General features: G+C 25.9%; 5 protein-coding genes across 5 annotated transcripts; 1 reads left to right on the plus strand and 4 right to left on the minus strand.

Annotated features, from left to right (window-relative positions):
* Positions 1-312: 312 nt before the first annotated feature.
* On the minus strand, positions 313-3690 carry PmUG01_01017100 (RNA helicase, putative; the record flags this gene model as incomplete). Its single annotated transcript, XM_029007844.1, has 1 exon — positions 313-3690. One exon carries the CDS (start codon positions 3688-3690, stop codon positions 313-315), a length of 3378 nt encoding a protein of 1125 aa, XP_028859965.1.
* A 1361-nt stretch (positions 3691-5051) lies between these two features.
* PmUG01_01017200 (40S ribosomal protein S29, putative) lies at positions 5052-5923 on the minus strand (the record flags this gene model as incomplete). The annotated part of the gene is made up of 3 exons (XM_029007855.1): positions 5052-5060; positions 5225-5324; positions 5868-5923. 3 exons carry the CDS (start codon positions 5921-5923, stop codon positions 5052-5054), a joined length of 165 nt encoding a protein of 54 aa, XP_028859966.1.
* A 1100-nt stretch (positions 5924-7023) lies between these two features.
* On the minus strand, positions 7024-9343 carry PmUG01_01017300 (cysteine-rich secretory protein, putative; the record flags this gene model as incomplete). Its single annotated transcript, XM_029007866.1, has 8 exons — positions 7024-7134; positions 7580-7611; positions 7825-7903; positions 8072-8133; positions 8561-8696; positions 8867-8909; positions 9039-9103; positions 9260-9343. 8 exons carry the CDS (start codon positions 9341-9343, stop codon positions 7024-7026), a joined length of 612 nt encoding a protein of 203 aa, XP_028859967.1.
* A 1010-nt stretch (positions 9344-10353) lies between these two features.
* Positions 10354-11652, minus strand: PmUG01_01017400 (ATP synthase lipid-binding protein, mitochondrial precursor, putative; the record flags this gene model as incomplete). The annotated part of the gene is made up of 4 exons (XM_029007877.1): positions 10354-10397; positions 10546-10666; positions 10845-10943; positions 11422-11652. 4 exons carry the CDS (start codon positions 11650-11652, stop codon positions 10354-10356), a joined length of 495 nt encoding a protein of 164 aa, XP_028859968.1.
* Positions 11653-14112: 2460 nt separating this feature from the next.
* Positions 14113-17832, plus strand: PmUG01_01017500 (importin-7, putative; the record flags this gene model as incomplete). Its single annotated transcript, XM_029007888.1, has 1 exon — positions 14113-17832. One exon carries the CDS (start codon positions 14113-14115, stop codon positions 17830-17832), a length of 3720 nt encoding a protein of 1239 aa, XP_028859969.1.
* Between the last annotated feature and the right edge of the window lie 582 nt (positions 17833-18414).

Raw genomic sequence — 18414 nt, forward strand, 5'->3', positions numbered from 1 at the left:
TCTCAATTTAAAAATTACCATTCAGGGAGATGCAAAATTAACTTTTTCAACATTGTACAAAAGAAAAGACGGTTACTAATTTATTACAAAAAAAAGAAAAAAGAAAAATCAAACATAAAAAATACAGGAGTTACGAAATATATATACCGGAATGCGTATACATATACGCATACGTGCACATATACATACGTACATACATCCATGCATACATACATACGTACATACATGCATGCATACATACGTACGTACATACAAATATATATATGCGCGCACATAAGCACGGCTTCTCCATCTACCACAGAAATGTATGAGCTAGAAGTACGTTTTTTTCTGATGTTTTTTCTCTTTTATTTTTGCCTCGTCCTCATATGTAGGCATATCATTCAAGATGATAGTGTCTGACTCATAATTTGCTTCTTCTACTTCTTTATCCTTTTTCGTTTTTCTCTTTTTCGCCAAAATTTGCAATGCTCCATCGTCCATTTTTCTGACAGAGTTATATTCGTTGCTATCATACACCTCTGCTTTTCTATTTGGATATCGTGGTATTTTTTCATGAGCTTTAAGTATTCCTTTTTTTATTAATCGTTTACGCTCTATGTTCATTTTATGATAAAAATACAATTTTTTCGACAAAATTTTATTCTTTTTGCTCATGCAATTTCTCCTAGGAGATATATGCAATGCTTTCCGTCCACCTCTTTTTTGGTACTTCTTTTTTTTTTTCACAATATCATAATATTTATTTTGCAAATTTAGCATTCTACTAACTTTTTTATTTAAATTTTGAAATATTATTTGTTTCTTATCAGCTGTTTTTTCGATTATCTCGTTAACTAAACCAGTATTTTTTTTATTAAAAAAAGACGTTAAAGAATTATTTATGATGTTACCTTTTTTAAAAGCAACTTTGTTCGATTTGTAAATATAATCATTTATATTATTACTGATATCGTAATTTATTATTTGGCAATTATCAAATAGTACACCTCTACTTAATATATTTGTACAAATCAAAATATTTGTTTTATTTTTTTTAAAATCTCTATAATTTTTACTTCTATCTTTATAATTCATTTCGTTGTGAATGCAACTAACTTTATATTTCAGCTCTGACAAAATCTCTGCTACATTCATTACACTTTTTCTAGTATTACAAAATATTACATATCTGTTAAAAAACTGAGAACATTTGAAGTCTCCTCCTACTTTCTTTACGTCTTTATTATTCAATAGTTCAAGTAATAAAGAAATCTTTTCCTTATTTTTGCTATTAATAAATATGTGTTTCATTTCGCTGCTAATATTATGACTGTTCATGTTAATTATTTGTTGAGTATATTTGCTTCTTATATTATTACTCAAAAATTCACTTATACAAAATGTTTTTGTGGCTGACACAAATATTGATATAGGGATGTTTGAGTTAAGCGTGTTTTTTATATTTTCAACGCTGTCACTTTTTTTAATAATGATTTTTTCATCACTTATTGCTTTATTTGTTATTCGAACAGCTTCGATATTATTTGAGCGTGTGTTTTTTTTAGAAATTCTTGCATGTTCAGAATTTTTTTTGGGCAAGTCTGCTGCTTCGTCGTTTTTTTTGGACAAGTTTGCTGCTTCGTCGTTTTTTTTGGACAAGTTTGCTGCTTCGTCGTTTTTTTTGGACAAGTTTGCTGCTTCGTCGTTTTTTTTGGACAAGCTTGCTGCTTCTTCGTTTACTTTGGACACACTTATTTTTTCGTCATAGTTGCTATTCTCAGGCTCTTCCCCCTTGTAATCATACCCATACGCAACTTCTTCTTTGCTTATTCTTCCATAATATTTATCAGCACCACCATCGATCCTTCCTTCTTTTTTGTACATACTGCCGTCTACATCCTGTCCGCATCCCTCATAATTGTTTGTCGTTCTTCCTGTTCTTTGGTCCATGCCCCCGCTTTTCTCTTTTTGCATTTCTTCTGCTTCATCGTCAGTAAAATTCTTTTTACTTCCCTTCCAAACTCCACTATAATACGTCTGTTCCTTTATGCCACTTGTAATTCCCCCCTTGCGCCTACTCTTTTCACATTCGTTTTCTAAGTCTGTCGCTTTTTTTTCACTGGAAAGTTGAGATGATTCATTGAGCGTATCGTCATTTGTTATAGTACTTCGAAAATAATACATATTAGTATAATTTTTTACGTGGTTAAAAATTAGTTGCAACTTTTTTTCATTAAAAACATTGCATAATGTTTCAGATTCTTCAACAATCAAATATTTTAAAAATTTAAAATTATATAAATGTTTATTTTTGCAATTGTCTACTTTCTCAAAAATTTTATCCGGTGTTCCTATTAAAATATCAACATTGTAATTTATTATATTACTATCTTTATTTTTATTTTTTTTTTTATTTTTAAAAAAATCGTTTCTATTTAAAAATTCAGCTGTAGCATTGCGATAGTTATATGTTTCGTCCGAGTTATAATTTACATTTTCATTTTTATATCCTGAAAAAGATTCTACATGATATTTCTTTATGGACTTTTTTTTATTCAAATAACCTCCAGTTAACAACTCGATGTTTATATCAAAATTTTTTAAAAATGAAAAAAGTTCACAAGCTGCTTCCCTTGTATTTGTCAAAATTATTGCATAGGGGAAAAACACATTTTTCTTATGTTTTAAGCAATTAAGTTTGTTATTTTTTTTATTTTTAATATAACTACTATTTGTAGTATAATTGTTGTATTTTCTAATATATAAATAGCGATTACGTATTTTATACTTTTCATATGATATATTAAAAAACAAATTATCTTTATTTTTAAGACATTTTAATTTTTCTTTTTTACGAAATAATTTATTTTGAAACTTTTTATAATTATATTTATTTAAAAAATGGTAAAAGTTTGACAAATTTTGCATAATTTTTTGATTATTTGTGTAAAAATTGTCTAATATGGGAAGAAAATAACTTAATGTTTTTCCAGTATTATCAGGACTGATAATTACATACACATCGTTGAAGCATTTTTGTTCATTCGAAATACATTTCATTTCATTATTTGATTCGTTCGTCTTTTCTGTACTTTTGTTACTCTTCTTTTCATTTTTATAATAACTATCAATCTGTTTGTACTTATCCATATCATAAAAATTGCTCTTCATATTTAAATTCATTTTTAAATATGTATTAATCTGCATTCTACTTCTTAGTATTGCATTGTACAAATTTGTTCCTTCGCACATCCTAATTTCATTGCTCTCTATTCTAGGTTTTTCTTTTCCATGTAGCAATACAGGTATTACGTTTTGCTGAATTTGCGTTGGATTAAATATTTTTAATTCATTCAATTTTAAATATATGTCTGTTTTGAAATTAAAATCAAGGAAGCTACATTTTCTCAGCTCTTCACTTACGTTGGTACTGATTTTGGTACTACTCATGGTGGTACCGCTCCTGTTGGTAGTATTCATACTTATCTTCAAATTCCTCTTGTTCAAATTTGCTCCACTCAAATTTTCTTCTTCCCATTCGTCCTTATTATGGTCTCCTTCATTAGTATTATTGTATCCTACTAATTTACCATCACTGGTCAATCCGTTCTTATTATTTCCTATTTCTATTTCTTCACTTACTGGTGTTCTCCTTCCTCTTTTAACATTTATTTTAGCCCTACTACCAAAAAACCTGTACCTGAACATGTTACAAAATGAATATTTTTCTTCATTAACTAGGCTTCGAAAATATGAATTCTTTATCATTTTATTTTATTATTTTTTTTTTTTTATTATCATTTTTTATTTCTCATTGTTTTCAATGCTAGAAGGGGGAAATTTAGTAATTGCAATCTGCCACTAAAATGAGCAGAAAAAGAAAAAAAAAAAAAAAAGGGACGTATATGTTTTTTTACGTAATATAGGTCCATATCATTTACTTTTTAATATCATGATATTTTTAAAGGCATAAAAATTCGTATGTGTAGAAGTATATGTACATATATATATACATAAAGATACTCAAATGTACTTCCCATTTTGGAAAGCAAATATTATAATTACAGAACAATATAACGCCTAAAAACATTTTGAAAAAACCTTTACCCCTCTATATAGAACGCATAGCTAAATTAAAGGGACAAAAGTCAACATATATCCTTATTAATATTGTGAGCTGACATAAAGTAGCAGCCTCAGAAATATATTCAGCAAATACTTTCTTTAAATATGTTCACTGAGAAAAAATTCCAGTTAAAATAAATTAAACCTATTTTACGAATGGGCCTAAGTGACAACACCATATGCATATTAACACACGAACTTATTTTTTTCCTTTTTTTTTTTTTTTAATAACATTTGCTTAAAACAGAGAAACAACATTTCTCTGTTGTTTAATCCAAATGGATATAAATTAAGGGATAGGAAAAGGGGGAGAGAACTCCATATACGGTAAAATTTCTGAATTTTGCATTTTTACTATCAGTTTTAATTTTTTTTTTTTTTTTTTTTTTATTCTCCCTTCATTTGATTGTTCTTTTTCTTTTCTCATTCTTTTCTTTTTTTTTTAATGTCAAAAATATTCTATAAAATTTTGTTAAAATCTTTCTGTAAAAGTTGGCATAATACATGTTAAGGAAAAAATACAATAAAATGCAATAATCGTAGCAACAGAAATATAATGCGTTACAACAAAACTACATAGAACAATTGCAAATGCAATCACAACCACAGCTGCAGTTTATCAAAATGCAACTCAGAGTTTTTAAAAAAAATTTCCACTTAAAAATGAAAAAAAAAAATAATTTCAAGAAATGTTCTCAATCGTTCAGTGGTTAAATAGTTCATTGGTTTATATATATATATATTTTTTTTTTTTCATATATATTTGGAAAAAATGTTCATTTTCATCTCATCTTTTAATAAAAGCATAATACATATGAACATAAATGGAAATATTGATCGCCAACTTCAGCTAAGGAAATTATTCGCAAATATTGCAAAAAAAAGATTGAACCAATGGAATAAAGTGGGGGGATTTTTGTATTAAATTGTGCTTAATTGTCCTTCTATCTATACTGTAAAAGGAAAGAGTAAACATCGCACGTGAATAACACAATCAAGATAGCATGTAACTCATATACGTATATATATATGTATGTGTACATGTATATATGTACATGAACACGGGGTGGTGCAACAGGTTATCGTAAAAATACGAAAAAGGCATAAAAACACCTACCTTCTTGAAACCAATTATATCAGCTCTTTCTCGAAAACACTGTCTGCATATGTTGATGTTATACTTTCTTATTATTGCATGCCTATTGGAGCACACTCGACTAAAAATAGAGAAAATATTATGCGCAAATGTATGTACGTATATTGGTATGTATATATATAGCAATACATGATATAAAATGTGTAAATGTAAACAAAACATATTCTAAAGAGATCCACTCTCTAAACATTTTAATGAACATATAATTGTTAGAAACTTTATAAGCATAAACACTGTTTTCACTACTGTATTATCTCTTTTTTTTTTTAGCAAAGTATTCAACAATTCAATTCTCTATATGTAGCTGGTATGCAGCAATACGGAGTAAATGCCGCTTCGAATATGTAAACGTATGAACGTATGAAGGTACATATATTATGTATATACAAACTTTTTAAACCGACTTTCTGACAAATGAGCCATTCACATTTTAATAATTTTCATTTTCCCCATGTGCCCTCTTTTCATTATGGTACTTAATTATTTCTTTTTTCGCTTGTACATACATACATATACAAGCAAAAAAGTATGTGCATGTAAATACATATATTTATATATATATATATATATGCTTATACACATATTTATGTATATATTTTCTTACCATTGCCTTGATCCTTGGCCGTACTTCTTCGGGTGAACATTTTGAATGCAACCCATGGTTTTTACAAAATGTTAATAAAAAAAATTTTTAAAGAGAAAAAGTAATTATACTGTAAATTTTTAAGCAAAAAGAGATCAAGCTGCAATATAATAAGTACATATATATATTATATAAATATATGTATAATAGTATACACTTAAATTTTATAGCTTCAGCGCTCTTTGTCAAATGAACTGACAGATTTTAAAACTTAAACTTCTTTAAAAATTAAACATTTCGTAAAGTACTATATTTTTTTCTTAAATTTTTTTTTTTTTTTTTAAAAGATAAATCTTTTTTATTTATATTCAGGGAATAAACAATTACTGTGAACATACTTTTTCGCATATTAGTACAAGTTTATATATTCATATGTGTTATATACAAATATTTAGCGGTACATTTATTTATTTATGTACATATCGATTGTTTTTTTTATTTCTGGTTAAGAAAATAACTTATATCTATATAATATAATGCCTATTCCACTAAAGTAAAAATCATCAGGATATATCGGGTGCTATATATAGTATTGTTTGCCTTAAATAGAAAATATTATGTATTTTATATATTTTGCATACTTATTTAATTTGTTTTATTTTGAAGTACAAAACGCAAGTAGCAGAAAAGTTTTATTGATGTATTTTTTTATTTTTCATATATTCCTTTTTTCTCTTATTTTTAAACGGGATTTACAATCCTGTCATCATGTATAATTATTATATATATTTATATGTTAGAGATATATACTAATATAATCCATAAAAAAAAGAGGTTGTAAAAATATTATATTTTTAAAATAACAAAAATTAAGATGATTAATACATTATGCATTTGTATAAAATTAGTAATAATTAAAAACAAAACAAACAAAAAATGAAAAAAGCCAAGCGGGAAATAATTAAATTTTCCTATTTTTATATACTCTGAGGAGATAATTAAAAAAAAATATATGAGAGTCAAGGGGGGTTAGGCAATGCTGATTTTTTTTTTTTTTTTTTAACATAAACAGTAAATACGTTTTTCATACTTACTAAAATTTTTGAATGTTTATTTGTTTTCTCCTGTTTTGATTTTTCATTACATATGTGTAGTAATTTATAATATGTATATATTTTTACACATATGTATGTATTATATGTATACGTATATATACTAATCTTATTGTTCCGAATTGGTGGATTGCCCTCTTACTATTTTTCAATCCATGAGTCATTCCAAACGAACACTGACTACAGGGTGGTGGCAGGAAAAAAAAAAAAGATGTACATGCATATATAACACATGCATATATAACACATGCATATATAACACATACATATATAACACATACATATATAACACATACATATATAACACATACATATATAACACATACATATATAACACATACATATATAACACATACATATATAACACATACATATATAATACATACATATATAATACATACATATATAATACATACATATATATAATACATACATTTATATATATTATATATACATACATACATATATGTATGTATATATAATAATTTGCAGTGCAGATAACAAGGTAACCTTTTTGTTGCCTTTTTTTTTTTTTTTTAAATAAAAGCAAAAAAGAATAATTAATTATAAAAAATGTAAGATGAGTTTTTTTTTTTTTTTTTTGTGCTTGAATTTTCGTACATCAATCATTCCTACGTTATCCGCAAAATAACCTGCGTGAATGTTGTATAAAAAAGTGAGCAACAGCAGTAACAAAAAAAAAAAAATAAAATAATATAAAAAAAAAATTAAATTATAAATAGTTTGCGGCATATATTTTGTACATTTTAAGCTATTAGGTAGATCATCAATTATGAAATGGAAAATTATTTGTATATAATGTAAAATTCATATATATGTTTATAATATTTTTTTTTTTTTTTTACCTGGCTTGTTAACGTTATTATCATATTTGCAAATTAAGATTCCCCTATATTTACAGCAAGCAGTGGCGCAACCGATATGCTGCAGAGGGGGTTAATGTATATGGAAAGAAATTGATGTAACTTATTATTTTCTCGTTAATATTGTGCAAATATTTTCCTTGTTCGCTTTTTATTTATGTATATGCGCGCCTGTATATAAGCAAGTGTGTGCATGTGCACGTTAGTACATTTGCATGTTCTTTAATACCTCTGCTCCTTTCCATACAACCTTGGTAAATTCAAAAACATTTTCCCCCTTTTTAATAGGACCTAATATGGAAAAGTAACATTTAAATGTGTATTTGCACACATATTTATATGCACACGTCTATCTCATTGTATGTGATTGTATGTATGTGCGTATATATATATATATATATATATATATATATGCTTAGATCATCCTCTGCGGAACAACTTCACCAGTGGCTCATTTTTGAGGTGCCATTTGTTTCAAACGTATTAATATACTTTAATTGCGAAATGGCAATAAAAAAGAAAAGCATATACATTTCTTTTTATATAAGCATCTCCATCAGTTTTTTTTTTAAATATATTAAAAAGTTAAGAACTTCACTAGCACCATGCCTCCATTTGTTAAAGTAACTTGAAGGCATATTATGTCTACCATTTTTTTAACTAAAAATTTCAGTTCCTTTTTTTTTTAGTTTTTTCCTTGTAATTTCTATTTTATTACCTAACTCAAAGTCATAATTATTAATGCCTTCATACCATGAATTTACTGCTGATTCTATCTCTTCACCATTCAAAAAGTCAAAATAGTTTGTGTTTATTTGCTTAGCCGCTACAACACAGTCGGAGTTAGCTTTTATCTGTATAAATTAAATAATATATATATGACGTGATGGTGTCTCTTAATAAAGGGAATATAATTCGAATAATTAAAAAAAAAAAAAAAAAAAAAAAAAAAAGATAGTAAATTTGCATATATATCATTTATTATTAGCGTAAAAAGAACGTATGAATAAAATAATTAAATAACAAAATTCGCCTCTTCTTTTGCAGATTCTTCAAGTTGTTTACTCCTTGCAAAAAAAAAAAAAAAAAAGAAAAGCAGCAATGATGCCAATGTTATATTATCATCTTTGTAATAAAGCAAATATGCACGCATACATAAGAGTATTCGAATATCACCTAAAAATTTATAAGTTTACCAAAGTAACGGTTTTGTGTTATGTTTAAATCTGAAATCATTGTGTCTTTCTTTAATTAAATTTTTCTGTTCAAAATTGATGATATGTAATAAAAGAAGATTTTATTTATAATGATTCTTTTATGTTTATGTTTATAATTCTATTTTTCTTTTTATCCTATCTTTTTTTCTTTTTTTTTTTTTTGCTTTTTATGTTTTTATCATTTTAAAAATGGGCTCTACATTAAATTTGCAAAAACTTGCATCCCTAGTTGCATAACGACAAATGAAAAAAAGGGAAAAAAACAAAAATAGACAACTGTTCATTATTGAGAAGAAACTTAAAAAAAAAAAAAAAAAAAATTATTTTACAAAACCAACTTATTTTATTATGTTTGAATAAGAAATCATGGGCTATATATCTTAAGTTCGACTAGCAAAATGAATTGCATTTCTCGTATATATGTATTTATATACATTTATAAATGTATGCGTAGATATAGATATATACGTACATACATAGAGTAAGTTAAAAAAAGTGCAGTTCTCAGTTCACCTATTAGTCATACAAAATATGATATTCTTCATTCGTTAAGTCAATAAAACGTGTTATTATCCCCTTACGTTACTTTATTTGTTAATTATCCGTATCGTCTTTTTTTTTTTTTTTTTTTTTTTTTCCCCACATATTGTACATACATTCAAAAATAAGAACGAGAAAAAAAAAAAAATAGAAAATAGAAATAGAAATTGAAATAGACGTGGAAATAGAAAATGCGATAGAGATGGAAGATAGATGAGAAAAATATTTCTTATCCTTTTCTTCCCTTTTTACCATGTTGCTTATGAATAACACTTGTAATCGCCAGTAGTTTTTTTCCCCTCCCCGTGGTTCTATTGACAACGTAAGAATAAACGTATTTCTTTATAAAAAATAGTTTTAAAGAATTGTTTTATTATATACACACACCTTCCTAGTGTCTTAAGTTATTTTGCTATTATCTCGTTTATTTCTTTTTTTTTTTTTTTATACATAAAAAAAAAAAAAAAAAAAAGAGGAACGCATTATTTACATTTAACAATGTAATAAATATAATTTTTCATAAATTCATGATAAAAGGGTGAATTATAAAAATAAAAAAAATCTAAATTTTGTTTATAAAGATGGTCTCATGTTATATGTATGCATATATATACCAGATATTTAATTAAGAAATTTTATACATTTTGTTAATTATAAAAGCGTGAGAAGGTGTTGTCTAACTCTCGGCATAAGTATATATGGAGGTATTTTTTTTTTTTTTTTTTTGCTAAGAAATTCCAAAAGTTTTTCTATTTTATGAATATAATAAAACAGCGCTCATTAGGACACAAATAATACCTATTCAGAGAAAAAAAAGGGGAAAAAAAATAAAATAATAAAACAAAAATATGAAAAAACAAGTACACGGGTGACGCAAAACTGATAAAATCATGGTGCTCTAAATGTAAAATTTAATCCAAAAAAAAAAACAGCGAAAGAAATTTACCCAAAAACTCTAAAAATCCCATTCCAATTAAGGTGTAAGTAAATAGTTCGTCCTTTATTGATGGGTTCCTACTAGTACCTAGCACCAAAGCAGAAAATAAATTTCCTATACCTTGAGCAACCTGAAAAAACATTTTTTGAAAGTAGTTCATTATTTTCATATTTTAAAAAGATTTCGTACATAATATGTAACATTTAACTTGTGTTTCATTTGTATTTAATTCGTATTTATTCTTCCTTTTCTTCTTTATTTGTTATATTCATTATGCTATTCCTTTTTTCTTATTTGTTCTTCCTTACCCCTCCTACTGACATTAGCGCAATTGCTGCTGATAAACTTGCTATCCCGCTGTCATGTCTAACGCCTGATTTGTGGTTAATACAACTGTTGTCTTCTTTCTTAAAAGAGAAAAAAAATGTAAAGAAGTTCATACAAACATTTTCATACAAACGCATGGGAAAGGCATACACATGAACCAATACATACACGTCAATAAATATGTAAATATATTTATATATATATATATATATATGAACACTCATGATAATATGTACAAGTAAACTGACTCAAAAAATTGCAATAACACAAATGCAATAGCACACTAATTAACACACATGCATAAACATTGAGAAGAACACAAAATGGTGCATAATTACTTCCTCACCCCTCCAAAAAAAAAAAAAAAATTTTAAATTTATATCCCGCATGAAGTAACATTTCGCGGTTATTTACATAGACATATTATGTGTGTATATATATATATATATATAAATATATCATATGACAAAAAAAAAAAAAAATTTATAATTTTTTTCATTGATTTTTTTTTTTTTTTTGTTGTTGTTTCATTTTATATATATTTTAAAAAAAAATTACTTGAAGAAGAGCGCTGCAATTTGAATGGTTAATTGTTTTACTTATAAAAGGTGAGGTATGATAGTACCTAAAAAAGTTATTAATTCTGTTTAGGTCACTACAAAAGGAGGTACTTCCACCCCTTGTTAAAAAATTTCTGTTTCCTACAAAACATCCTGTACTCAAAAATGAGCTTTTCAGCTTGAAATTTTGAAAAAGGGACGAATTTAAAGTATTGAAGAACTTGTTCATTTTGAGGCAAAAAAAAAAAAAATAATAATAAAAGAGAATAAAAGAATGGATGAATAAACTGAAGAATGAACTGAAGAATGAATAGAAGAATGGATAGATGAATGAATAGAAGAATGAATAGAAGAATGAATAGAAGGATGCATAGAAGAATGAATAGAAGGATGCATAGAAGAACGAATAGCAGAATAGAGTACACAATAAATTGAGGAATAAATTTGGGAAAAAATTACCAAATAACAAGTTAAATAAATTAAGGAGTAAATGAATGAATGGATGAGAAAAAAATTAATTAAAAAGGCTTGTCATACATTTGAACATTAATATGTACTTATTACATGTGTATATATGCATATATAGTTCACTTTAAATAATTTTCTCGTGTATATTCAACTTTTTTCTTAATTTTCAAGGGTGTAAATGGGAATATAAATATAATAGAGTATGATACAATATAATACAATACAATGCACTAATACAGAGTTCCATTTTCTCTCAATGAAATTAAAAAAAAAAAAAAAGAAAAAAAAAAAGGATGAAATATGGATGTGTTATATTATTTATGCGTATTTCGATTTTTCCATAGAGAACGCTAAAAATTAAATATACGCATATTAGGATATCTACACGTGGAAAAATTTTTTTTTTTTATAAGCACTAAGAAATGCATGTACATAAAAAAGAAAGCACTGAACTACAAATAAAAAAAAAATATATATATAAAAATTATTTACGTATATGTATATGTACAAACTGAATTCAATGAAAAGAATTAAATAAAACACTTCAATTTTTACCACTTTACGCTTTACATTTTACGTTTTACTTTTTAAGTTTTACATCATACGTATCACAGGGTTTTCTTATGTATATATTCACTACTCTTTCACCATTTATGTGCTTGGCATTTTCCTCATCTTCTAATTTTTTTTTTTTTTTGCAATGTATTTTTGATTTTACATATAAGAACTAAATATGTTCTACTACAGTTGTTCACATGTAAAATATATATGACATACATGTATGAGTAATATGTACATTTATACGTATATATAAGTGTTTACTTGTGTACGTACGTATGTTCATCTTAGTGTTTATGTACTTATACTTATTTTATGTATGTATAAATAAGCCAAAAAGGTAAACAAAAATAAAATAAAGCAAAATATAGCAAAATATAGCAAATTATAGCAAAATATAGCAAATTATAGCAAAATAAAGCAAAATATAGCAAATTATAGCAAAATATAGCAAAATATAGCAAATATAGCAAAATATAGTAAAATATAGTAAAATATAGCAAAATATAGCAAAATATAGTAAAATATAGCAAAATATAGCAAAATATAACAAAATACAGTAAAATATAGCAAAATATAGCAAAATACAGTAAAATATAGCAAATTATAGCAAATTGTAGCAAAATATAGCAAAATACAGTAAAATAAAACAAGATATAACAAAATAAAGGAAAGTAGTAAATTTTACCTTTTTTATTTGAATGAGAACAATGTAAGAGTACAAAAAAAAAAAAATGGGTAAAATGAACCAGTTCCATATTTCGTAAAATATTCAAGGCGTATATTTTAAATTATATAAATAGAATAAAGGAAGATTTGTGATCATGTATGAACAAAAATATACGTAGAAAGGAAGTGAAAAATTATGCATACCAAAAGAACGTATAAAAAACATTGAACTTTTTCCATATTACCTATAACGTTTATTACACATTGCATATAACATTTTTTTTTTCTTCTTTTTTTCAACCAACCTTAGGGTTCATTAAATGAAAAAGAAAAATATATTCATTTGCGCTTATTTATGAACCATCCCTTCATAGTACATACATACATACACACGCCCATATGCATACACAAACCCATACATAAATCCATATACACACATACACATGTATGTTTATGTATTCGCGTGAAACACTATTATTATTGCTTATTAATATACGTGCATGTTGGCTTTCTTTTACGAAACTAGCCCTTTATTTTGCCATACATTTCCCTACTCCCATTTCATATAGTAATATGCATTTATCTCTTTTCAAAATTTTTCTTTCTATTAAAGATATTTATGTATGCACATATTTTCTTCTTAAAAAGTGCGACACAAATTAAATTGTTCATCAGAGTTTAATACGATCAAGAGAAAATAAAAGAACGCTCGAATTTTTGCTACATTACTTGGGCGCAACGTACGAAAATAAGTGCATACCGTATATTTTGTGCACACATAAATATATATATATACATACATACGTACATCCATCCATACATATGCACATTATTTGCGTACGCATAGAACTTACACATAGCACTCACATAAACATAAAGGAAACCCAGACGGCGTCTGTACACACCCCATAGAACTTGTACCCCTGTAACCCAAAGGTTAAAATTTTCTTCGTATATATTATTTTCATCTGAACACGCAAGAAAACTTAGCACAATGAACAATATTCTGAGTACAGAAAAGTTGTGTGAGATGTTGGAAGGATCAATAAGTGCGTCAAAAGAAAAAAGGACGGCATGCGAAGAATATTTAAAGCAAGTTACCAAAGTAGATGGATATATACATGTAATTCTAAATATTGTTAAAAGTATTAATATAATAGATGATAATATTAGAGTATCAGCTTCCATTTTTTTAAAAAATAGTATTAAAAATAATTATGATGCACTTAAGAAAGAAGATATATGCACTCTAACTAAAGACATATATGAAAGTTTGTTATACCTAGAAATGAAAGATAAACAATTATACACGCAGTTGTTTGAGATAATGAAAATATTAATTCATAATTATTTTTCTGAAATATTTCCTATACTAGACCATATATTAAACGATATAAATCAACGAAAAGATATGAGAAAATTATATGTAAGTTTATATTGTTTGAAATTAATTTTTAAAAAGTTAAAAATTAAAAAAAAAGAAAATAATGAGTTATATACAGAAATTTTAAATAAATATTTTTATCCTATAATAAATTGCTTATGTGATTTAAGTTCACTTGACATAAATAATAATGATGTCAGTGAAATATTAAGTATTATTTGTAAAATATATTATTATGTAAATGATAGTTTTTTAATTAAAGAAGTTATTATATTAGAATATATGGATAACTATTTTAGTTTATTTGATTTTATTTTAAAAAATGAAATAGTCCTTACAAATTATGTGGATGATGAAAATTATATGAAGAAATTACCGCAGTTTAAATGCAAACGAAATGTTCTTGATATAATAACTCGACTTTTTTCAAGATATGTAAATACAAATTACAACAAATTTAACAGTGCCATTACGGAAAAGTTTTGTGATAACTTTTTAAATAAATGGTTATGCCCCTTCTTTGAAGATTTTATTATCATACTTCAAAGGTATCATAAGAATAAAAAAACATTAACAGATGAATGTTTAGTCTATATATTACAAGGCTTATCATATGGAGTAGAAAATGCAATGATATATAAAAATTATATAAAAAACAATTTCGACTTTTTAGTAAGAAACATAATATTTCCACTACTATGTTATAATGACGAAGATATTGAAAAATTGCTTTATGATGAATACGATTACACAATGAATATATTTAACACTTACGTTGTAGAAGATAAAAAAGTAAGTGCTACATCGTTTATAAAAGATTTAACAAGATATAGAGGAGTAAAACATATATCAGATCTTTTCCTCTTATGTGAAAATATTATAACTACGTATAATCAAAATTATAATATTATATATAGCACGAACAGTAGTACTAATGACATTACTGCTATGCATGCCGAGCCAAGCAGTGATATGTTAGAACATCTACTACATAACGATTTTTGTAAATATAAATATGGAGCATTAAAAATACTGGAATGCTTATATAGTAGGTTATGTGATAAAAAAAGAAATATGAACATTGAACATTTTTTAAAAACTTTTGTTGAAAATGATTTAAATAGTCCCAATTATTTACTCTGTTATCAATCTATTGTAACATATTGCTGTTTTATAAAAAAGGTACAACATTTTAATGATATCAATGGATTGATACATAACTACGAAATAGTGTTAAATCATATGAGCAGCTCGAGTTTGTTCATACGAGTAACAAGTGCGTCTTATATTAAAAAATTCTTTAAAATTAAAAATGACTATTTGAAAAATGCAATTATTAAAACAATACCTATATTAATTGAACGCTTATTAAATGTTATCAAGGAAGTCAAGTGCGAATATATCGTTATGACATTAGATAACTTAGCATACAATTTTAAGGATCATATTACTCCGTATGTAAACGATGTGGTAATAGCCTTGTGTACTAGTTTTGTATTTTTAGTTAATAAGAAAGATATAGAGGAAAATCAAAACAATTCATTAGAATCTAATATACGATATAACGGAACAACTAGTCCATACAACATGATGAGTGAAAATTCGTTAATAAAACAAAAGTATGGATCAAATAATGACAATAGCAAGAATGAAAAGAAGAAAAATGAAAATGATGACTTAGATATCAATTCAGTTATTTTGTCAATATTAACAGCTATATTAAGTCTTCTCGATTCCGTGGATGAAGGAAATAAGGAACAGATATACAAAAATACCATATCCTATTTATATGTAGTAGTAGACGAAACGTTCAAATCGCCCTCTATCGATTATTTAGAGGAAGCCTTGTCCCTCTTAACTAACATAACATTCTACCTAGATATAGATGAACAAGTGTATATGCGATTTGAAAAATTATATGATATATTTTATTTTAACACAGATGAAAATTTAAAAATACAAGAACTGAACATGATTAGAAGCAATCCACAGTTAATACTAAGTACCGAATTGATTGTTACAGATAAAAATACAGATGCATATTTTTATGATTTTATATTTGATTTATCCTTTTCTATAGGAGTGTTTGACAATATTATTTCTAAAGCGACTGAATATTTTATTAACATGTATAGTGAAAGGTACTATATGAAATATATACATATGATATATAGATTAGGTATATTTGCATTACATTCTAAAATTGTCAAAAGTAGTTGTAAATTATTTTTTATCCTATTTGAAGCAACTGTTAAGATAAGAGGAGTTGATGAACTTATCATTCCTGTGTTAACTGCATTTTCTATGAAACTTTTTAAACATGATGAAATATATACCATGAAGAATCAGTTGAAAAAAGAATCCATGGAAAATAATGATGTTGATGACAACAGTGTATGTAGTGAATTTGACGAAGACATATTAAGTAAAACAAGTATTGAATATATTAAAAAATTATTTTATTCTATTATTATATACGATGTAGAGAAATTTTTTCTTTTTTTCAATAATATGAATAAAACTAATTATATTTTATTATTTTTGTCTAATTTAACCGATGTAAAAATTAACAGTACGAGGAAATTGTATATACTAGCTATGAGTACAATCCTAGATAACATACATAACACCTCCATTAGTAGACACATAAATGAAGTTAACTCTTTTATTTTGAATTTAGTTAATGTAGCAAATGTATATTATGAAAATAAAAATTCAAAAGAATCAACTGAAAAATCATTTGATTCAGAAACTGCATCAGCTGATGAAAATAGTGAGGTAGACATTGATGAAAATGAGGATGCCACTAACGAAAAGGCTTTTAAGCTAATTAAAACTATAGAAGCTCTGGAAAAGAAAAATGACTTAGGAATTAAACTAAAGAACAATGTTTCCCTTGAAAACTTAGACAGCGTTTCGAGGGAAAGCGAACACATGAACACGTACAATAAAAACAACGTGAATAATGACAACATCGTGGAGAATAATGATAATTGTGATGGTAAGAAAGGTCTTTATAATGACAATAACAGCAGTGCGAAGAATTTTAACAAACAAATAGAAAGGCATCTTAACGAAGAGGAGGATGACCAAGATGACGATGATGATGATGATGATGCTTACTACGATTATGACGACTGCTCAGACTACAGTAATGAAGATTATAGAAAGGGATTTTTTGACGATATTAACGCCCTTAAAATTCTGTACGACACAACAGCAAACTTTTACAATAAATATGAAAATATATACAATAACGATATATTGGGTAAGATTAAGTATTTAGTGGACGCTGACCTGAGCACACAGCTACAGGAGCAGACAAACTGAGTCTTTGAATGCGTGTACGCCTTAAGCCTTTTTAGTCATTTATAGCTTTTTTTTTTTTTTTTTTTTAACAATGATAAGTGAAATCAAAAAAAAAAAAAAAAAAAAAAAAAAACTCACAAAGAAAATGCAGAAAAAAAGAGCATAATTGAGAAAAATAAAATAAAAATTAAATAAGCATAAAAAATGAAAAATCGAAAAAATTAAAAAAAATCGAAAAAATTAAAAAAAATTGAAAAAATTAAAAAAAATCGAAAAAATTAAAAAAAGTCGAACAAATTAAAAAAAAAAAGAAAAATTTAGAAAAAAACGAAAAATTTAGAAAAGTCGAATAAGTGAAAAGCATAAAAAAATAATAAAACTTAAACCTAAACATGAACAATAATAATAAAAAACACAGCTGTTTGATTGTGTTGTGTATGGGAATAAAACCCCTTCCTCATTAACTAGCGAACTAATCGAATGCGTAAGCGTCTGCACACATTTTAAAATCTATTTTTCCATCCATATAGTAATGTGAAAGCTTCATAAAAAGAAAAGAAAAAAACATAATTATATAATAACACGTTAAAAAAGTATGCTAAT

This window comes from Plasmodium malariae (genome assembly GCF_900090045.1).
Source record: "Plasmodium malariae genome assembly, chromosome: 1".
NCBI classification, from domain to species: domain Eukaryota; phylum Apicomplexa; class Aconoidasida; order Haemosporida; family Plasmodiidae; genus Plasmodium; species Plasmodium malariae.